Source organism: Gekko japonicus, unplaced genomic scaffold (assembly GCF_001447785.1).
Source record: "Gekko japonicus isolate JY-2015 unplaced genomic scaffold, Gekko_japonicus_V1.1 scaffold1455, whole genome shotgun sequence".
Taxonomy (NCBI): domain Eukaryota; kingdom Metazoa; phylum Chordata; class Lepidosauria; order Squamata; family Gekkonidae; genus Gekko; species Gekko japonicus.
This window is the reverse complement of record NW_015170325.1, coordinates 109,952-128,509: the sequence shown is the minus strand read 5'-3', so window position 1 is coordinate 128,509 and position 18,558 is coordinate 109,952. Positions and strand designations below refer to the sequence as shown.

The window sequence follows — 18,558 nt, the reverse complement described above, 5'->3', positions numbered from 1 at the left end:
CCATAATGCCTGTTAGGTCATCGTCCGCGTCCTGTGTTTAGGACTTCCAGTTCCTCCTGCTTGTTCCCCGTACTCTCTGCGCATTAGTGTAGAGACATCAGAATCCATGTTTGATGCGCCCTGAGGTTTTCGTTTCTGTACTTAACTGCGAGTTAATGTTCCCTTGCATTATCTACTCCTCCCCACAAAACATTAGCGTTCTTATCTCCAGTTGCTGACATCCTCCCTCCCTTTCTCTCGAGACACAGATCTTGCAGGAAAATAGTTTCAGAGAGTAGCCGTGCTGGTTGGTGGTAGTGCAGCTCAATTCAAGAACTGGAGCACCTTATAGACCAAGGAGGTTTTGGGGGGGAGTCGAGACTCCCTCTCCAAAACTCACACTCTGGAAATCTTGCTGGTCTCCAATGTGCTCCTGGGCTTGCATCTAGCCGATCATTTAGAGTAAAAAGGTAAAGGTAAAGGTTCCCTTGCTCGAAAGCCGACTCTAGGGTTGCGGTGCTCATCTCCGTTTCCAAGCCGAAGAGCCAGCGCTGTCCGAAGACCTCTCCGTGGTCATGTGGCCGGCATGACTAAACACCAAGGCGCACAGAACGCTGTTCCCTTCCCACCGAAGTGGTACCTATTTATCTACTTGCAATTTCTTGCTAGGTTCAGGTTCATTTAGACAGTAACGAATGCAAATTTCTTTCCACATCTCTAGAGGTTTTTCATGTCTTGTTTGACCTCCAGTAACACCAACTTGGGAACCGGTCCATAGATCTAAATCTGTATTCTCTAAAAACAAAAAAAAACCCAACTGGACTGGACAGTTCCAGCGGTGATTGTGCAGTCACAGTGCTTTGTCAGAAGACAACATATTTCTTATAGGACAAAAAAAGGTTTATTCTGGGGCAGGCCTGCAGCTACAGTGGGGCCTCCCGGGGCCTGGCCCCCTGACGTCTTCCCAAGGCCCCACAAGTTTTGGAGAGAAGCGGGGAGAAGGCCCAGAGCACCCTCCCAAGAAGACCTTCAGACCTCCCTTGTTTGGCCGAATAACAGGCGTGAGGACCAGGCAGAGTGAAACAAGGAAAAGGTTTATTTATTTTATAGGAGGTCAAACAACAAAGTGCAGGATAATAACAGTAAGTGGGTGAAAAGAAAAGAAACCAAATGCCCCAACACGTCTAAATATATACTGTCCCCTAGCTCACTATTCCAAGTGGCACTAGACTACTCACCCTTCCCTCAGGATGAGGGTCTCTTCCCTGCAGCAGCCTTCCTTCTGACTCTGCCCTCTGGGAAGAAGAACAGCTTTTCCTACTGCCCCAGATCTTTTATTCCAAGCCCTCCTCTTTTCCTATTGGTCCATTTTAGCTCCAAAACCTCCCAGGGGCTTCTGGGAGTTGTAGGCCCAACCTCACCTACTGCTAGCTAGGCTCTCTGGGCCTAGTAGGCCTCTGGTAGCACAGCCTAGATCATGACAGGCTCACACATTTTTGTCTTAGCTCAGGAAGGACGGCTCCAGAGCAGACTAATTTATGCAGTAGCCAAATGGCTCTCTCAGAAGTTTCATGCCAGTGGCTCACAAAGTAGATTTTTTGCTCACAAGACTCCACAGCTTAGAGGGAGCATTGGTTACTCGTACTTCCCAGGGCGGGGAACACATTATTTCATTCATTTCATTTCATCTATTGGACCTGTGGCCCACTCTCCCCTGCGACCAGGCTCAGAGCGTGTAACAACAACCGATAAAAAACATTCAGCCGTCCAAAACAAGTATATACATTCAATAAATGTAACGAAATTCATACTAAATACAGAGCAACGATGCAATTAAAATTAAATGCAATATCAGGGGGGAGTAATGTATACACTAGCTGTTGTAGATTTCCCGGGCTGTGTGGCCGAGGTCTTGGCATGGTAGGACCTGATGTTTCGCCAGCAGCTGTGACTGGCATCCTCAGAGGTATAACACAGAAAGACGGAGTACTCTCCGTGTCAAGGTGAGAAGCAAAATGGTAGGCAGGTAATTTATATCTACTCAGGAAGGTGGGGTAGGGCTGACTCATTATCATGTAGGAGTTCCCAGGCTGTGAACATGCTAATGGAGGAGCTTTCCTGAGGAGGTTCTTTTGCATATGGATGCCAGGTCCTACGATGCCAAGACCACGGCCATACAACCCAGAAAATCTACAACAGCTAATGAACTCTGGCCGTGAAAGCCTTCGACAATGTAATGTATACACTGTCTACTCAGAAGGAAAGGGGGGAGGAAGGGAAGAACGAAGAAAATGGAGGAGGCCAATCCACGATGGAGGCCGTCACTGCCCTCAGCCGTAGGCCCAGTGGAACAACTCTGCTTTACAGGCCCTGCAGAACTGCATCAGGTCCCGCAGGGCCCGGACCTCAACCAGACGAGTGTTCCACCAGGCAGGAGCCGGGGCTGAGAAGGCTCTAACTGAGGACGGTCAGATGTTCTTCCGTCTGGGGCTCACCAGCAGATTTTGATCACGTGAACGTAGTGCTCAGGGGGGGGGGGGGTACCAGGAGAGGCAGTCCCAAAGGTATGCTGGTCCCAGACCGTTTAGGGCCTTAAAGGTCAGTACCAAAACCTTGAACCTGACCCGGCCCACAATCTGGAGCCAGTGCAGGGGGCGAGGATCACCCTGCTATGCAATGATGCCATTCCAGCCTTGTGGAGGAAAGGCAAGGGCATTTATTCATTAGTTACGCAAGTCGCTGAGCTGCAGACCGGAAGGTCTGTAGTTTGGCAGTTCGAGACCCGAGTGCTGCGTGACGGAGTGAGCTCCCGTCACTGGCCCCAGCTCCTGCCAACCTAGCAGTTCGAAAGCAAGAAGTTGCAATTAGATCAATAGGTACCGCTTCGGGGGGAAGGTAACAGCATTCCGTGCGCCTTGCTGTCTAGCCATGCTGGCCGCATGACCATGGAAACGTCTTCGGACAGCGCTGGCTCTTCGGCTTGGAAACGGAGAGGAGCACCACCCCCTAGAGTCGGATCTGACTGGGTTTCGAGGAAGGGAAACCTTTACCTTTATGCAATGTCATCCAAGTCGATAGCATTTTAAAGAGTGATACGTCTAGAAGAAGTCTCTGCCCCGAGGAGTCTGTAACCTTTAAATCAAGTGAGAGAAGGAGAGCAGGAAGCAGAGTGGGGAGGGGGGAGGCCAGGGTAGCAAGGGTGGGGCGTAAGAAAATGCAGTTCTACTTAGGTAGCTTCTGTTTGGATGGAGGGGAGGTTTAGGGGCACTGGTTGGAAGTGGTGCCTACGAGTTCGGTCAAAGAGTAGCGAACAGGATGAGCGATGAGTTACACGCGCAGAAGCCAAAGCATCCCTCATCCCTGTTGTGCGTGTGGGTATGTGTGCGCGCAGGCATACATAAACACAAACACACTCAAGCGTCCCTAATCCCCAATGTGCGTGTGGGTATACACACACCCACCTGTCCCGCGTTTAGAGTCTCGGACCCTTCCGCGTCAGCCCTCGCGGAAAAGGGCCAGTGTCCCACCCACTCAGCGGGAGGGAGGGTCGAGGCAGTGCTCCCGTTTCCCACAAACAAGACGGGGGTGGGGGTGGTGGTTCTCTGGGGCGGGCGCTGAGCAGGCGCAGGGCTGGTGCCATGGCTGTTGGGCTGTGTGTGGATTGGAAGCAGCACAGCACGGGGGTTGTTACTGACCTCTTTCTCTGTCCCCCCACCCCCTTTCTTCCCTTTTCTGTTTCTCTCTGTCTCTGTCCCTCCGACCCGACACTCTCCAGGAAGCCCCCGCGCCACAGCGTCGGCCCTGCACTTCCCGTCAACCTCCATCATCCAACAGTCCAGCCCTTACTTCACCCACCCGACCATCCGCTACCACCACCACCACGGCCAGGACTCGCTGAAGGAGTTCGTGCAGTTTGTGTGCTCGGATGGCTCCGGGCAGGGCTCTGGGCAGGTAAGAGCCTCGCCCCTTAGCCCGGGGGGGGGGGCACAGCTGCTTCGGCCAGCGCCCCCCCTCCCCTGCCGCCCACCAGCCCTTCTCGGACCGCTCTCCCTCTCGGCCTCCTCTCCCCCTCTGTCTCCCTTCCCTCTCTGTCTTCTGGCCTGCCTGCCTGCCTGTCTGGGGCATTGGGGGGGGGGGGGGGGGGGGCCGCGGTAGGCACACATTTGCGTGGCCCTCAGGTAGGGTGGGCAGAACGGGCCCCGTTTAGTGGAGGGCACTGGTTGATCCTCGTCCGCTCTTGGCCTCTTGCTGTGTTCACCGCACGCGGGCCGGCAGTCCAATATTCCCTCTAAGCTGTGGAGTCCTGTCAGCAAAAATTCTAACTTTATGAGCTCCTGGCATTAAAGTTGGGAGCGAGCGATTTGGCCGCTGCATAAATCAGTTTGCCTCTGGGTCCATCCTTCCCGAGTGAAGACAAAAATGCGTGAGCCGGAGGCTAAAGAACTGTGAGCTGGCTCGCACTAACTCAGCTTAGAGGGAACACTGGCCTGGCACAGTGCCCGTGCCCAAGCTAGGAGAACTGCTATCTGGGGACAGCCAGGATTAGTGAGGGGGTGGTGGGTGGTGAGAAGGGGGTGTTCCAGAAACTGGTTTAACTCTGGGTTGTCATTTTGCCTTGCGTGGGGGTACAGCCACTGAGGGCGGGGCGGGTGTCCTCTGTCCCCCCTCCCCATTTCCTTCCCCTTTCCCCGCCCACCAGGATTTTCCTCCCTGGAAACACCCTCGCAGGCTCTCAAGGGCTCGGACTTGGGGACGCCGCTGGGCTTCGTGGCACAGGACAGGACAGGAGGACCAAGAACAACAAGGGTAAGAAGGAAGTCAAATACAGGGCCAGTACTAAAAACTTATAAGTTGAAACTTATAATATACAAAAATACGTGTATTTATTAGAAAGACAGTTAAAAACATATAGAAGAAGAAGAGGAAGAAGAGATTGGATGTATACCCCATGGCCCTTCACTACCCGAAGGAGTCTCAGAGCGGCTGACAAACTCCTTTCCCTTCCCCTCCCCACAAAAGACACCCTGCGAGGTAGGCGGGGCTGAGAGAGCTCTGATGGAAACTGCTCTTTTTCAAGGACAGCTCTTGTCAGAACTACAGCATGTACATGTGGAGGAGTGGTGAATCAAACCCTTTTCTCCCAGATTAGAGTCCGCGCACTTCACCACGACACCAAACTGGCCCAATGAATAAAAGGGCCCAATGTAAGCCTCGTAAACAAGGAAAGGTGGCCTAAACACCAGCACCAAGACACACGGCCTGATGCGTTTCCACCCTATTGGGGCCTCCTTCAGAGGTCAAACAATATTGAGGTACACGTAACTTTAATATGTATTACAATAAGATAACCAATAAATGAATAATGGACCAAGAAAAGGAAGGCTGTAGAAAAAAAATTAAAGGATATTAAATATGAATAATCAAATATTTTTCAACTTACAGTGTAGTAAAAATGGCTATATTACTTACTTAAGCAGCAAAATCTAAAGACACAAGACAAAGGTTTGTGAGGCCTCAAAAGATGAAAGTTGTCTGTCTGGTGCCAAATGCACTGCGGCTGAATTAGAACATCTACAAGATAAAATATATTTAAAAAGCTAATGCAGTAAATGAAAGCCAATACAATAACAGAAATTAAAAAATCGATAATATACAAAATTACCTTCCGATCGTGTCTTTCTAATAAATACATGTATTTTTGTATATTATAAGTTTTAACTTAGTTTTTAACATTGGCCCTTTATCAAGACTTCTTTCTTACCCTTGTGGTTCTGGGGTCGCGCTGACCCCAGGTCTGTGCAAGCGGTGGGGGTGGGGTGGGGGCTTCAGGAGAGCAAGCATTGGGGGTGTTAGCAGCTGGCACAGGTATTCCCCCCCATACACACACCCCACGGGGCCCTGGATTGCTCCCTCGTTCAGGGCCCCGTGGTGTTTTCCACAGAGTGGTGTGCTGTGACATTAAAGCCTTGTAAGGTTGGGTCGGTCTCTTATCTGCTTGGAGTCCAGCTGAGTTTGTAGACGTGCTTTGATAAAGATGCTTGAGGAGTGCCGCTTCTCCCTTGAGAGAGTTCCCGTGGCCCGTCTAAGGGAGCCCCCCGTCCTCGGGGCTGAGACGAGATGTGTCAGCTGCCGCTGTGACTCCAACGAGATGCATTCGCTCCACCGCTCGTCTGCCCCATCCCAGCTCGCCAGCCCAAGAAGAACCTGGAAGGGAGGTACAGCCCTCTCGGGCCTGACGGGCTCTGAGCAGCCTCGGCCTTACAGAGACGGGTCCCAAAAACTATGGCTCTCTGCCCATCTGAGGAAGAAGGCAAAGGCGAGCAGAAGCCTCACAAGAGACTCAAAGGCCGTGTTTTGCTCCATGCACAGGATCCAGTCTCCTGGTTTAGCGAAGGGTCTCCACCTCCCGCTAGTTCCCTGGGGCATCGGAAAGGCCGCGTACGGGCGGGAGCTCAGTCCCATGGGGCAGCTGGCCCCGGTCATCCTCGAATTGCCCCTGAAAGCTTTGGACGAGGAACCGCATCCCTTTAGAAGCTGTCAGGATCTTGCCCAACACTGTCCCCTCTAAGCTGAGTTCATGTGAGCTAGCTCACAGTTTTTTAGCCTCCAACTCACGCATTTTTGTCTTCGCTCAGCGAGGATGGGGCTCCAGAGCAAACTCATTGATGCTGTAGTCAAATTGCTCGCTCCCAACTTTAATGCCAGTAGCTCACAAAGTAGCATAAGAACATAAGTCACACAGTGGCCAAAAATACCAGGTGCCATCAGGAGGTCCAGCAGTGGGGTCAGGACATTAGAAGCCCTCCCACTGTTGACCCCCTTCCCAAGCACCAAGAAGACAGAGCCTCACTTGCCCCAGAGTCCCTATCTATACCTTGTGGCTAATAGCCACTGATGGACCTCTGCTCCATATGCCTATCTAATTCCCTTTTGAAGCTGTCCGTGCTTGTAGCCGCCACCACTTCCTGTGGTAGTGAATTCCATGTGTTAATCACTCTTTGGGTGAAGAAGTACTTCCTTTTATCCATTCTAACCCGACCGCTCAGCAATTTCATGGAGTGCCCACGAGTTCTTGTCTTGTGAGAAAGGGAGAAAAGGACTTCTTTCTCAACCTGCTCTATCCCATGCATAATCTTATAGACCTCGATCATGTCACCCCTCAGTCGTCGTTTCTCCAAGCTAAAGAGCCCTAAGCACTTTAACCTTTCCTCATAGGGAAAGTGTTCCAACCCTTTTATCATTCGAGTTGCCCTTTTCTGCACTTTTTCCAAAGCTATAATATCCTTTTTAAGGTGTGGTGACCAGAACTGCACACAGTATTCCAAATGAGGTCGCACCATCGATTTATACAGGGGCATTATGATACTGGCTGATTTGTTTTCAAGCCCCTTCCTAATAATCCCCAGCATAGCATTGGCCTTTTTAATTGCAGTCGCACACTGTCTCGACATTTTCACTGAGTTATCTACTACGACTCCAAGATCTCTCTCCTGATCAGTCTCTGCCAGTTCAGACCACTCAAAGTAGAATTTTTGCTCGCAAGATTCCACACCTTAGAGGGAACATAGTTGCCCAAAGGGGGGAGCTGCCAGCCCTGTTTTTGTTTCAGGGCTGGAAAAACTGCGGCTCAGCAGAGTGACTTGGGGGGGCAGAGCTTTCGAGCAAGACCACTCTCTCTCTCTCCTTGCTTGTAACCAAGGGCATCCCCAAGAGCTTTGATGCCCTTCTCGGGGGTCTCGGCCTGCGGAGGCCCTGGCTCAGCGTCCTTTGACTCCTGCAGATGGCACGTGGCCAGGACAAGCTGAGATGGGAGTTGGGAAGAAGATCTTCCCAAAGATGTTGAATCTAGACACGAAAATTCAGGAGGCTTCAGAACATAAAAAGATGTTGAATCTAGACACGAAAATTCAGGAGGCTTCAGAATATAAAAAGATGTTGAATCTAGACACGAAAATTCAGGAGGCTTCAGAACATAAAAAGACGTTGAATCTGGACACGAAAATTCAGGAGGCTTCAGAACATAAAAAGATGTTGAATCTAGACACGAAAATTCAGGAGGCTTCAGAACATAAAAAGAGCTCGCCGAGATCAGACCTGTGGCCCATCCAGTCCAGCACCCGATATCACATGTTGGCCAACCGGTTCCTCCGGAGGGCCAGCAACAGGGCAGAGAGGCTGAGGCCTTCCCCAGATGTTGTCTCCTGGCTCTGGGATGCAGAGGCTGAGAGCGTCTGAACAGTGAAGTTCCCTCTAGACACCGTGTGGCTCGTAGACACTCTTAGACCTCTCCTCCGTGAGTGAATCTGTCTAATCCCCTTCTAACGCCGTCTATGCCCGTGGCCTTCGCAGCGTCCTCTGGCAGCAAATCCCACACCCAGCTTTCTAGCTATGTGACGCACATGGATAGTTTCAGCTTTTTATTTTTTTAAATGATCTTTTAAAAAGAGATTTCCCCCCCCCCCCGTGATTGACAGCTAAGAAATGAGATGCTACAAAGTCCCGTATTGCTTTTGCAAAATCTCCCGGTTTTTTGTCTTGAGGACCAGTTAGTTTCTGGATGTATGGAGAGGTCTGTGGCTGGCATTTACTGACACGGGAAGAGACATCTTTTATGGGAACTAAGGCATGTCCTCTTAATCCGTTTGCTTGACTTTGGGGAGGGTCCGTGGCTCAGTGGCAGAGCCTCTGCTTGGCATGCAGAAGGTCCTGGTTTCAATCCCCGGCAGTATCGCCAGTTAAAAAAGGGGTCTGTCAGTTGGTGATGGGAAAGACCTTTGTCTGCCTGAGACCCTGGAGAGAGCCACTGCCAGTCTGAGTGGACAAGACTGACCGTGATGGACTGAGGGTCTGATTCAGCAGAAGGCACCTTTGTGTGTTCTGGGTGTTGAAGTGGCCTGGCTTCCATCTACACTGAGGCTGCCTTAACATTTGGGGAGGGGCCGGGGCTCAGTGGCAAAGCATCTGCTTGGCATGCAGGAGGCCCCAGGCTCAATGCCCTGCAGCGTCTCCAGTGAAAAGGACCAGGCCGTAGAAGGGCCTTTCTCTGCCTGAGTCCCTGAAGCGCCACTGCCAGCATGAGTAGACATAAGAGAACATAAGAACACAAGAGAAGCCAATGTTGGATCAGGCCAATAGCCCATCTAGTCCAACACTCCGCCAAAAATATCAGGTGCCATCAGGAGGTCCAGCAGTGGGGCCAGGACAGTTGAAGCCCTCCCACTGTTGCCCTTCCCCAAGCACCAAGAATACAGAGCATCCCTTGCCCCAGACTGAGAGTTCCTGTCTATACCTTGTAGCTAAGAGCCACTGAGGGACCTCTGCTCCAGATGTTGATCCAATTCCCTCTTATAAGAACATAAGATAAGCCAATGTTGGATCAGGCCAATGGCCCATCCATTCCAACACTCTGTCACACAGTAGTCAAAAATACCAGGGGGCATCAGAAGGTCCAGCAGTGGGGCCGGGACACTAGAAGCCCTCCCACTGTTGCCCCCCCAGGAACCAAGAATACAGAGCATCCCTTGCCCCAGAGCAAGAGTTCCTATCGATAGCTTGTGGCTAATAGCCACCGATGGACCTCTGCTCCATATGCTTATCTGATTCCCTCTTGAAGTTGTCCATGCTTGTAGCTGCCACCACCTCCTGTGGCAGTGAACCCCATGTGTTGATCACTGACCTTGATGGACGGGGTGGGGGGGTCTGATTCATGGCTTGGCCCGGCTGGTCCCATTGGGCACCAGGAGTGGTGGGCCATCTTCTCTCTGCTGCTTCGGCCTTTCTCTCCGGGCGTCCGTAGGGACTCACAGGCAGACCTGGTAGCACTTCCGTTCCAGGGCGGGTACTGAACCGAGAGGACAGTGCTAACGTCAGGAGTGTAGCTATGGCAATCCAGAGAAGGCCAGAGGTGTGGTGGGGAGCAGCTCCATCCGTCTACATGGAAACACCATCGCCCGGGCCTGCCAATCAAGCCGGATGGCAATTCGGGCTCTTTTCGGGAGAAGGAGGAGCACCTGGGTCTGAGAGAAAGGGGTAGGGAGGCGACGAGAGGAAGTCAAGGGGGAAGACCTGCAATCCAAATACCTTCTCTCTCTCTTTTTTTGTGTGTGTGTGCAAAAGAACTAAGGGAGGGGGAAGGCCCCTCCGCCCCGGAACCGGAAGTCCTCCCCCTCACTCTCCGCCCTGAGAGCCGCCAGCGGATACTGCATCTTTAACGTTGCCTTGTCTCGTTCACGCATCACTGTATTTATGTTGTTCGCAGCCTAACGGTAGCGGCCAGGGCAAAGTCACGGGGTCATTTTTGCTGCCGCCGCCACCACCTGTGGCCAGACCTGTGCCCCTTCCAATGCCTGATACAAAATCCACCAGCGCTCACCCAGAGGGCGGAGCACCGACGCCAACATCACCCTGTAAGTGGACCCGAGCGTCACCCGAACCTCCCGGCCAAAGAGCTCAGTCCCACCCGCCCGAACCCATCCCCACACCCTTCACGCGGGGGCCGAGCAGGAGAGGAGGAAGGGCCAGGAGAGGAGGAGGACCAGAGAAGGAAGTGTCCCCAGCAACCGGTGCAGAAGAAAAGAGAGGCGTCTCGGGAGAGAGGGGAAAAGGAAGGAAAGAAAGAAGGAAGGAAGAAAAGAAGGGAGAGAGAGAGGGAAGGGAGGAGGAAGGAAGGAAGGAAAGAGGGAAGGGAGGAGGAAGGAAGGAGCACAGACTTTAGAGAGGCCGGGGGAGGGCGACAGGCATTCGGGGGCACCAAGTGGCGGGATGGGGGCACCATGTCGTCCGTCCGTCTGTTTGTCCATCGTCGTCCATCCTTCCGTCTCGTGCCGTGTGCTTGTTCTCAAGGTTCAGACACCCCATCCGATTCCTCCACCCCACCCCCTCGGCCACCATCCACGCCCTCCCACCTTCCATCCCATCCCCAGCGTTTAAAGATGCAGTAGCTGCCCAGATCCGACACCTTAAATTTTCTTTAAAAAAAATATTTTTTTTCTAATTCGTTATGTTGTTGGTTGGTTGCCATGGTGGCTCCTGGGTAAGGAACTGGGGGATATTTTTTTATTTTTTTTAAAAAGGGGACAACAATAAACTTCTATACTTTATTACAGAAATTGGAGAAGAAGGGAAACCGTTAGATATTTTGGGGAGGGGGATGTGATACGAAGAAGGGCTGTGCTCGTGGGTACTCATCGGATGCTTTTAAAAAAAAATCGGCTTCTCCCCCCCCCCCCCCCCGGATTGCCGTCTGTGCTTTCTTTAGAAGGCATGCCCGTTGGAAGGGGGAGGAAGAGAATTTGGGACCCAAAACCTCCAGAGACGGCCCCCCCAATGTCTGGTGAGAAACAGAGCCCGGCCGGCCATTTGGGTGACAGTCCCTTTTTGGGGGGCGAGGAGCGCAGGACTTCTGTCCCAACCTGCAGGAGGGCCAGTGTGCCTCATGGGTTGATGGGGGAAGATGTGTGTCTGCATGCCAGGGCGCCTAGCTCTATTGCCATTGGTGGGGAAGGCGGCATGTGGGGGACGGGGGTGGGGAGTGACTAGACTCAGTGCAGGAGCGAAGGGCGCCAGGATTCCTGCATTCTCCCGTGCCAAAGCAGCGTCTCACCGCCTTCCTTGGCTCAGGCGAGCGGATTTGGAGAAAGGGATCATGCATCGCTGTCATTTCTCCTTTTACTTTCTCTTCTTCCCTCCTGCCTTTTGATTTCGATTCCTTCTGCATCTGTCTCATGGCATCGCTCACCCTCGTCGCACTGTCCATATTCTCCATTAAACTGGTGGGGGGGGAGTGAGGAGGGGAGGGCGGGGGCAGAAGAGGAAATGGGGGGGGGTTGTCCTCCCTGGGTGGCTCAGTGGATGCGTGTTCCCTGCAGCCACGAGGAGGGTGACCTCAGACGCAGGAGGTCTCCTTGCCGCTTGCGAAGGCGAGGCCCACGTACCCCCCCAGAAGGTCGGCCCTCTTGCAGGGATGGACCGTTTTAGACTGCAGGCAGGGGGAGCTTCGTTGGGAGTAACGTGCAAATTAGCGTCTCTGTTATTTCAACCGAATGCGGGAGTGTATCCCCGCGGGGATGCCGAGCCCTCTCTCCCTTCCCACGTTCACGTGTTCGTTTTGTGCGACGTTTCGTTCCCTCCTCGCAGTCTGAAGTGGTGCAGTCCAGCAACAGACCTGGCCCGTGGATCTGCCGTGTCGCCCAGCTCCGAGTCCTCTTTGGTGGCCGGACAGCAGGCAGAGCGGATGGGGCAACCCACCTTGAATTATGGGCTTTCCCCCAGGGCAGGGGTCCCCAGCGTGGGGCCAACGGGTGCCGCCCGCCGCCCCCTTTCCCAGCACCCACCCAGGAAGTGGGCGAGGCCTCAGAAAGTCTTCTGATTGGCCGTTGGCGATTTGATTGGCAGTGCCGATCTCGTTAAAGGTCGCTTTGGTGGCAGCTGCCACCACACGACACGGCTCTTCCCTGGTGACTGAAGCTGAGCTGCGGCGGCCATGTTGTCGCTGGCTCTGCCTCCCGAGGCAGTCATTTTGCGGCTACGCAGTCCCAGAGTTCCGAAGGTGCCCGTAGGCTCAGAAACGTTGGGGACCCCCTGCCCTAGGGGCTGGCCGTGAACGGGGAGGAGGGGTCCTCCTGGAGACCATTCCCTGAAGTCACGTTTGCAAGCCTGGCCTTTGGCCCACCAAGCAAGCGGCTCTGCCTGCCTGGCCCCCCACAGGCCCTTGAGGGATGGGCAACGGAGAAGGCAGCTTCAGGCAACAAGAGGCGTTTGCAGTCAGAGGCTGAGCTGGAACGGGGTGAAGTGGGGGTGGGGGTGGCTGCGTATGTCTCTGTGGCTGTGTGTGTGCACACACACCGAGGCGTAGTCCCAAGAGGCTCCAGGGGCGCTTCCCCAGTCTCCCGACAGACCTCTTGGCCAAGGTGGGTCTTCTCGGGGGCCCTCTGCTCCAGGCCGGGGGGGGTTGTCTGCCCGCTCACCGCTGCCCCCTCGCAGCCCCTCCTAGAGCCCGCCTCCCTCTGCCACCCCACCAAAATACCAACGGACTGAGCTCAGTTATTTCTGGCACGCCGTGCTATGCCCAGGGGAGGCCCGTCGACCACAAGACTCCATCTCCTGCCAGGCCCATACTTGGGCATGTTCTGCGATGCCATCGACTCCACCGCAGGAGTGAGGGGTGGGTGGGTGGTTCAAGCTGCTCCCGGCGCTCACCCCGGCCACCTCTGGGGTGAGGGCAGAACTGGGGCCAGGAGATGGAGGTTTGGGGCCACGAGAGAGAGAGAGAGAGAGAGAGAGAAAGGCCAGTGCCTCTGTGAGGTCCACCTCAATCCACAAGGCTCTCTGAAGCCCCCATGGCCCGTTCCCCTCAGAGGCCGCTGGCCGCTGCACTGCCCTGTTCTTCCGGCCTGCAAGCCCCAGTCTCTCTCCAGTCAAACCAGCGTTTGCTCCCCTCCCTGTCAGCAGGTCATGTTTGGGAACAGCCGTGGCTCTCCTGCTCCCTTCCTGAGCCCTTTGAGGAAAGGTTGGCTGGAGGAGGCGGGGAGGGTCTTCGGCCCGGCCTCGGTCTCTCTCTTCCTCTGGTCTTCGCTGCGTGACCCTGAGGTGCTCGCCCCCCGGCCTCCTTCCCCACGACCACTCGTCACCCTCCTCCTCCTCCTCCTCCGCGTGGCCCGGTGGCCCTAACGGCCTCACGTCTCTTTCCCCTCCAGCATTCTCAGCGCCAGCCTCCTCCTCCTCTGCCAACCGGTTTGTCGGCATCGGACCCCGGGACGGCAACTTTCTAAACATCCCCCAGCAATCTCAGGTAGGGGGTCCGTCTTCCTAGGGCAGCCGGGGGTGGTCGTGCGCGGCACCAGCCCGGGCGCAGCTTGCATGTGCGGGGACAGGGTGAGGCGGGGGTGTTCCGCTGGGCCGAGGGCCAGGTCGAAGCACGAGACAGACGTCTGCCCGCGCCCTCCGGCTCCGGGCTGTGTGATGATCGGCACCAAAGATTCCACCCCCGGGAAGCATCAGGGAGCAGTGAGGCCATGGGTCTCCTCGGAAGTTGGGACGCAGAGGGTGGGTGGCAGGGCTCCCGAACACTCGAGCTGCGGCCTAGGAATGACGACGCCTTTGCCTGCCCCAGCTCCTCTTGACGGAGGTTCGGAGAGAATGACTTTGGCCAGTGAGTCCACATGGCTGGGGTGGGGTTGGAAAGCAGAACTCTGTAGTGCGATGAACCGTGGGGGGTTTGGATGTCCCGAAAATATGAACAAAAACCCCTCCATCCCCTCCCCTTTCCAGTTGCACCCTCACGCTGTGCTCCCTCTAAGCTGAGGGGTCTTGTGAGCAAAACGTCTACTTTGTGAACTACCGGCATTGAAGTTGTGAGCGAGCGACTTGGCTACTGCATAAATTAGTTTGCTCCGGAGCCATCCTAGGTCCTGAGCGAAGGCAAAAATGTGTGAGCCGGAGGCTAAAAAACTGTGAGCTGGCTCACACTCACTCAGCTCAGAGGTAACACTGACCCTCAGTCGTTAGACTGTGAGAGAAATCTGCCCTCCCCCCCTCCACCAAGAAAAGCAAAACACCACGTAATGTCATCCCACACTTCTGGGGTGCCCTTGGCAATTCTTACGGCTGGCCACAGGTTTTGCCTGCACAGAAACACTCTGGTGGAGGTGCATGGGCCGACCAGGCACACAGATGTACAAGCCATGCATACTTGCCAGGAAGTTGCGTGATGCTCCTTCTAAGCTGTGGAGTCCTGTGAGCAACAATTCTACTCTGCGAGCTGCTGGCATTAGAGCTGTGAGCGAGCGATTTGCCTGCTGCATCAATTAGTTTGCTCTGGAGCCCTCCTTCCCGAGCAAAGGCAAAAAACGTGCGAGCCAGAGGCTAAAAAGCTGTGAGCTAGCTCACACTAACTCAGCTTAGAGGGAACACTGGGGTTGTGCTTCCCGACCAGTGTACAAAGAAAGATACTTGTGACCGTCTACGTGGCCCTTTCTTACACTCCCAGGGAAATGCTGGTTGCCACTTTGGGATCAGGCAGCAATTTTTCTCCAGGCCAGTTTGGCTGGAGATCCGGGAGGGGTTCTTTTTGCCATCTTCTGGGTGTGGAACAGGGGTCAGTGCAGGTGTGGAGGGGGAGGTATTTGTGAATATCCTGCATTGTGCAAGGGGTTGGACTAGATGACCCTGGAGGCCTCTTCCAACTCTATGATTCTATGTGAAGGATTCCCATAATGTCACATAGATGCTCGGTGTGTGAAGCAGCCCATACCTTGCAGGACTGTGAGAACAAAGGCTTTTAAAAATGGTGAATGTCCCTCCACCCCGCCTTTGCGCAGTGAAAAACCAAGACAGCGCTGCTGTCTGGGCCAAGGAATGACATGAGCAAGTAGCCGGTCAGTTGCTGGGCTTTTATGCACCCCAGGGGTCATTTCCTGCGGGAGCAGATCTCCTGCAGTAAAGAGCCCAGGGGGCGGGGACGTCCAACAAGCCCCACCCCCTACTCCCAGCAGCTCTCAGTCAGAGCAAGAAGCAGCCAGGTAAGTTGCAGAGCCCCCCCTCCCCAGATAGCAATCCAAAACAGTCCAGTGACACCTTTAAGGCCAAGTTTTATTCAGGTACAAGCTCTCCCTCCTCTGTGAGGGCAGAGCTGCACGTCCCCCCCCCCCAATTGCTAGCAATCCAAAAGAGTCCAGTGGAGCCTGAGCGGTGGGTGTTGCCTTCTGCCACGCTTCCGGTGATGTCAGGGGGTGTGGCATATGCAAATAAGTTATGCTAATGAGCTCCTGCACCTCTTTTTCTACAAAATGACCCCTGGTGCACCCTTTCGCCAAGATGATCCAGGCCGCCTGCGCAACTCCCCTCCCCCCACCTGACCCTAGCGAGGAGAAGCCCTTGAGGTAGGCAGGGCTGACGGGCACTGACTCGCGTTCGCCTCCAAGCTTTATGTCTGGATTTGAAACCGTGGCTTCCTGTGTCCTGGGCTGTCTCAGTAGGCTGGCTCTCAGAAATGCCATCATAAACCACGTGTGGTCCATTGCAGGCTGCACACCCGTGCTGCTCCAGCCTCTTCCTGCTCCAAATAGGTCTCCCAGAGAGGAGAACCAGGTTGCTTTCCCCCCCCCCCCGATGTCTTCCTTGGAGTTGTAAGAGGCCATAATGCTTTGCCAGCGGCCAGTCAGTGGGGCAGAGAAGCCCCTGATGGCGGGCCCACATCCTGGGCAGCAGGGACACGTTGTAGGCGCAGCATTTCAGACTGAGCTGTGCAAAATTGCGTAGAAGAGAGCAGAGTGAGAAAGTGGCGGTTCCAGGCGGGCGGTCCGATCCCTTCTGTCGTGCCAGTGGCTGGGGGCAAACCCTGTGCCAGGGCCCTGGCTCACTCCGTCAGGAGCCGCGTGCCGATTGGAGTTAAGGTGTAGGACAGAGGGAGGGCAGGGGAGTGTGCCGGTGCCAGGTCGGAACGGCAGTTGTCCCAGGGAGGCCTCACTCCCAAGGAGTGTTGCATGCAGCATCTGGGCTGACCGCTCAGAGTCCAGCTCCTGTACCCCCCACCGTCTCTTTTTCTGTGCTGGAATTTCCCAAGGACAGTCCATTTCTGATGCCAGCGCCTGGTTTGCCACAGAGCCTCTTTCCGCAGCTGCCCAGAGGGGCTGTTGGGGAAGAAAGCACCTGTGGGCGTCAGCACCTGATGCGTACCTTCATCTTCGGTTTCAGCTTCCGCTGTTCTGTGATTGCTGTTAATGAAAGAGAGGGGCAAGCTACAGCAGGGGTGTCAAACATGCAGCCCAGGGGCCGGATGAGGCCCCCGGAGGGCTCCCATCAGGCCCGCAGTGGAACTGGCGGTCTTCCGCTTCTTCTTCTTCCAGTTCTGCTGCTGCTGTGTCATCGTAGGTTTGCAGCTTACAGATACACACCTCAACAGCATACTCAAGACTGCAACAGCACAGACATTTTGATGCAATAATTCAGAGCAAGAGGTGTCGGTTATCAGACACTGTTAAATAAACAAAATATTGCAAGAGTGCTCATGTTTTGAGCATGTTTTTATTGTAAGGGGAGGAAAAACCCTTTGTGTTTATATCTCCGCTACCTGGCATTACATTTTATGACGCAAACGGCCCGGCCCAGCCAGGTCTCATTTACGTCATATCCGCCCCCCATAACAAATGAGTTCGACACCCCAGAGCTACAGTGTACATTTTTGGCCATATAATAATTGCATTCGCATTTCAGAGCGGGTTGAGCCTTATGTATGAAAATATGTTCTTGGCCCATCCCCTACCCCCCAAAGCTGCCATTTCCTTCCCGGGGAACTGATCCCTGTAGTTCGGAGATCTATCGTAATTCTGGGAGATCTCCAGGCCTCACCTGGAGGATGGCAACCCAGGTTGTTTCTAAACTTGCTTCTACTTTAACACAAAAGTAGGCCTTGCTTGGGTGCAGCACTGGTGTCGTAATTCGTCCTGCATAACAGGTTGGCAGCACTGTCCCCTCTAAACTGAGTTGGTGTGAGCTAGCTCACAGTTTTTTAGCCTCCGGCTCACAAATTTTTGTCTCAGCTCAGGGAGGATGGGGCTCCAGAGCAAACTAATTTATGCAGTGGCCAAACTGCTCACTCTCAACTGTAATGCCAGCAGCTCACAAAGTAGAATTTTTGCTCACAAGACTCCACAGCTGGCAGATGTGTGAGAGGGGGAGAGATCCCCAGCCAAGACACAGAAGGAACTGGTTCACAAGATGGAGGCACGGGGTTGCTGGAGAGATCGCCAGTAGCCTTGCTGGTCTTCCTCCCGGATTTTGAAAGGCCCCTGCAAGAGTCAGCAGCTCAGGGGGTGCTGAGCCGCTGAACAAAATCAGGGAAAACTGTAAAACTTTTTTTTTTAAAGTTTTAAAAATGGCATGGGACTGGGGAAGGACATATTGCTCAGCAGCCGTGACGTCACGGGTGTTGGCCAGTAGGTTCCCCCTTTGCCCAGGCCACGCCACGTTATGATGGAAGGGGTGGCTGGGGGCACACTATCAGTCTCCTCGCACTGGAGTAGTTCTCTCGATAGCGGGGACTTGCGCTTTCCCTGCAATGGCCATCCTGCCTGGGGAGAAGAGCCCCCGTAACAGTGAAGCAACGGCGGTGCCCAGGGCTGGAAAGGCCTGATCTTGAGAGAGAACCAATCCGGAGGCTGAGCAGGGAAAGGTGTCAGCAGCTCTGAGCAGTGGAGGGACCCCCCCCCTCCAGCCCTCCTTCTCCCCCCCTTCCCTTTCCTTCCTTCCCTCCCTCCCTTCCCTTCCCTTCTGGGCCTGGGTTGCTCCCTGGCGGTGATCGCGGGCCGCTCTCCTTCCCATCCCGTAGCCCGTGTCACGTCTGGCCCGTCTGGTTTCCCCGAGCAACCAGACATGATGTCACACCCAGATGAACTTGGACTTGGGGGGCCAGGCAGGGAAACAATGGTCCGGAGTGCGGCTGGACCCGGGCCCAGCACGGCCGCAGGAGCAGCGGCCCACTTCCGCCCACCACTTCCCGCGCTCGGGCTCTCTCTCTCTCTCTCTCTCTCTCTCTCTCTCTCTCTCTCTCTCTCTCTCCCCCCCTTTCCTTCCCTCTTCCCC

At 54.5% G+C, this 18,558-nt stretch overlaps 1 protein-coding gene across 1 annotated transcript in view; it reads left to right on the top strand.

Annotated features, from left to right (window-relative positions):
- The window catches only part of NFIX (nuclear factor I/X (CCAAT-binding transcription factor)), a 246,846-nt gene that overhangs the window by 218,678 nt on the left and 9,610 nt on the right, over positions 1 to 18,558 (top strand). The window contains exons 8-10 of the mRNA XM_015418104.1: positions 3,755 to 3,930; positions 10,238 to 10,385; positions 13,674 to 13,768. Coding sequence (XP_015273590.1) covers positions 3,755 to 3,930; positions 10,238 to 10,385; positions 13,674 to 13,768 — 419 coding nt within the window. The remainder of the gene's footprint in view (positions 1 to 3,754; positions 3,931 to 10,237; positions 10,386 to 13,673; positions 13,769 to 18,558) is intronic.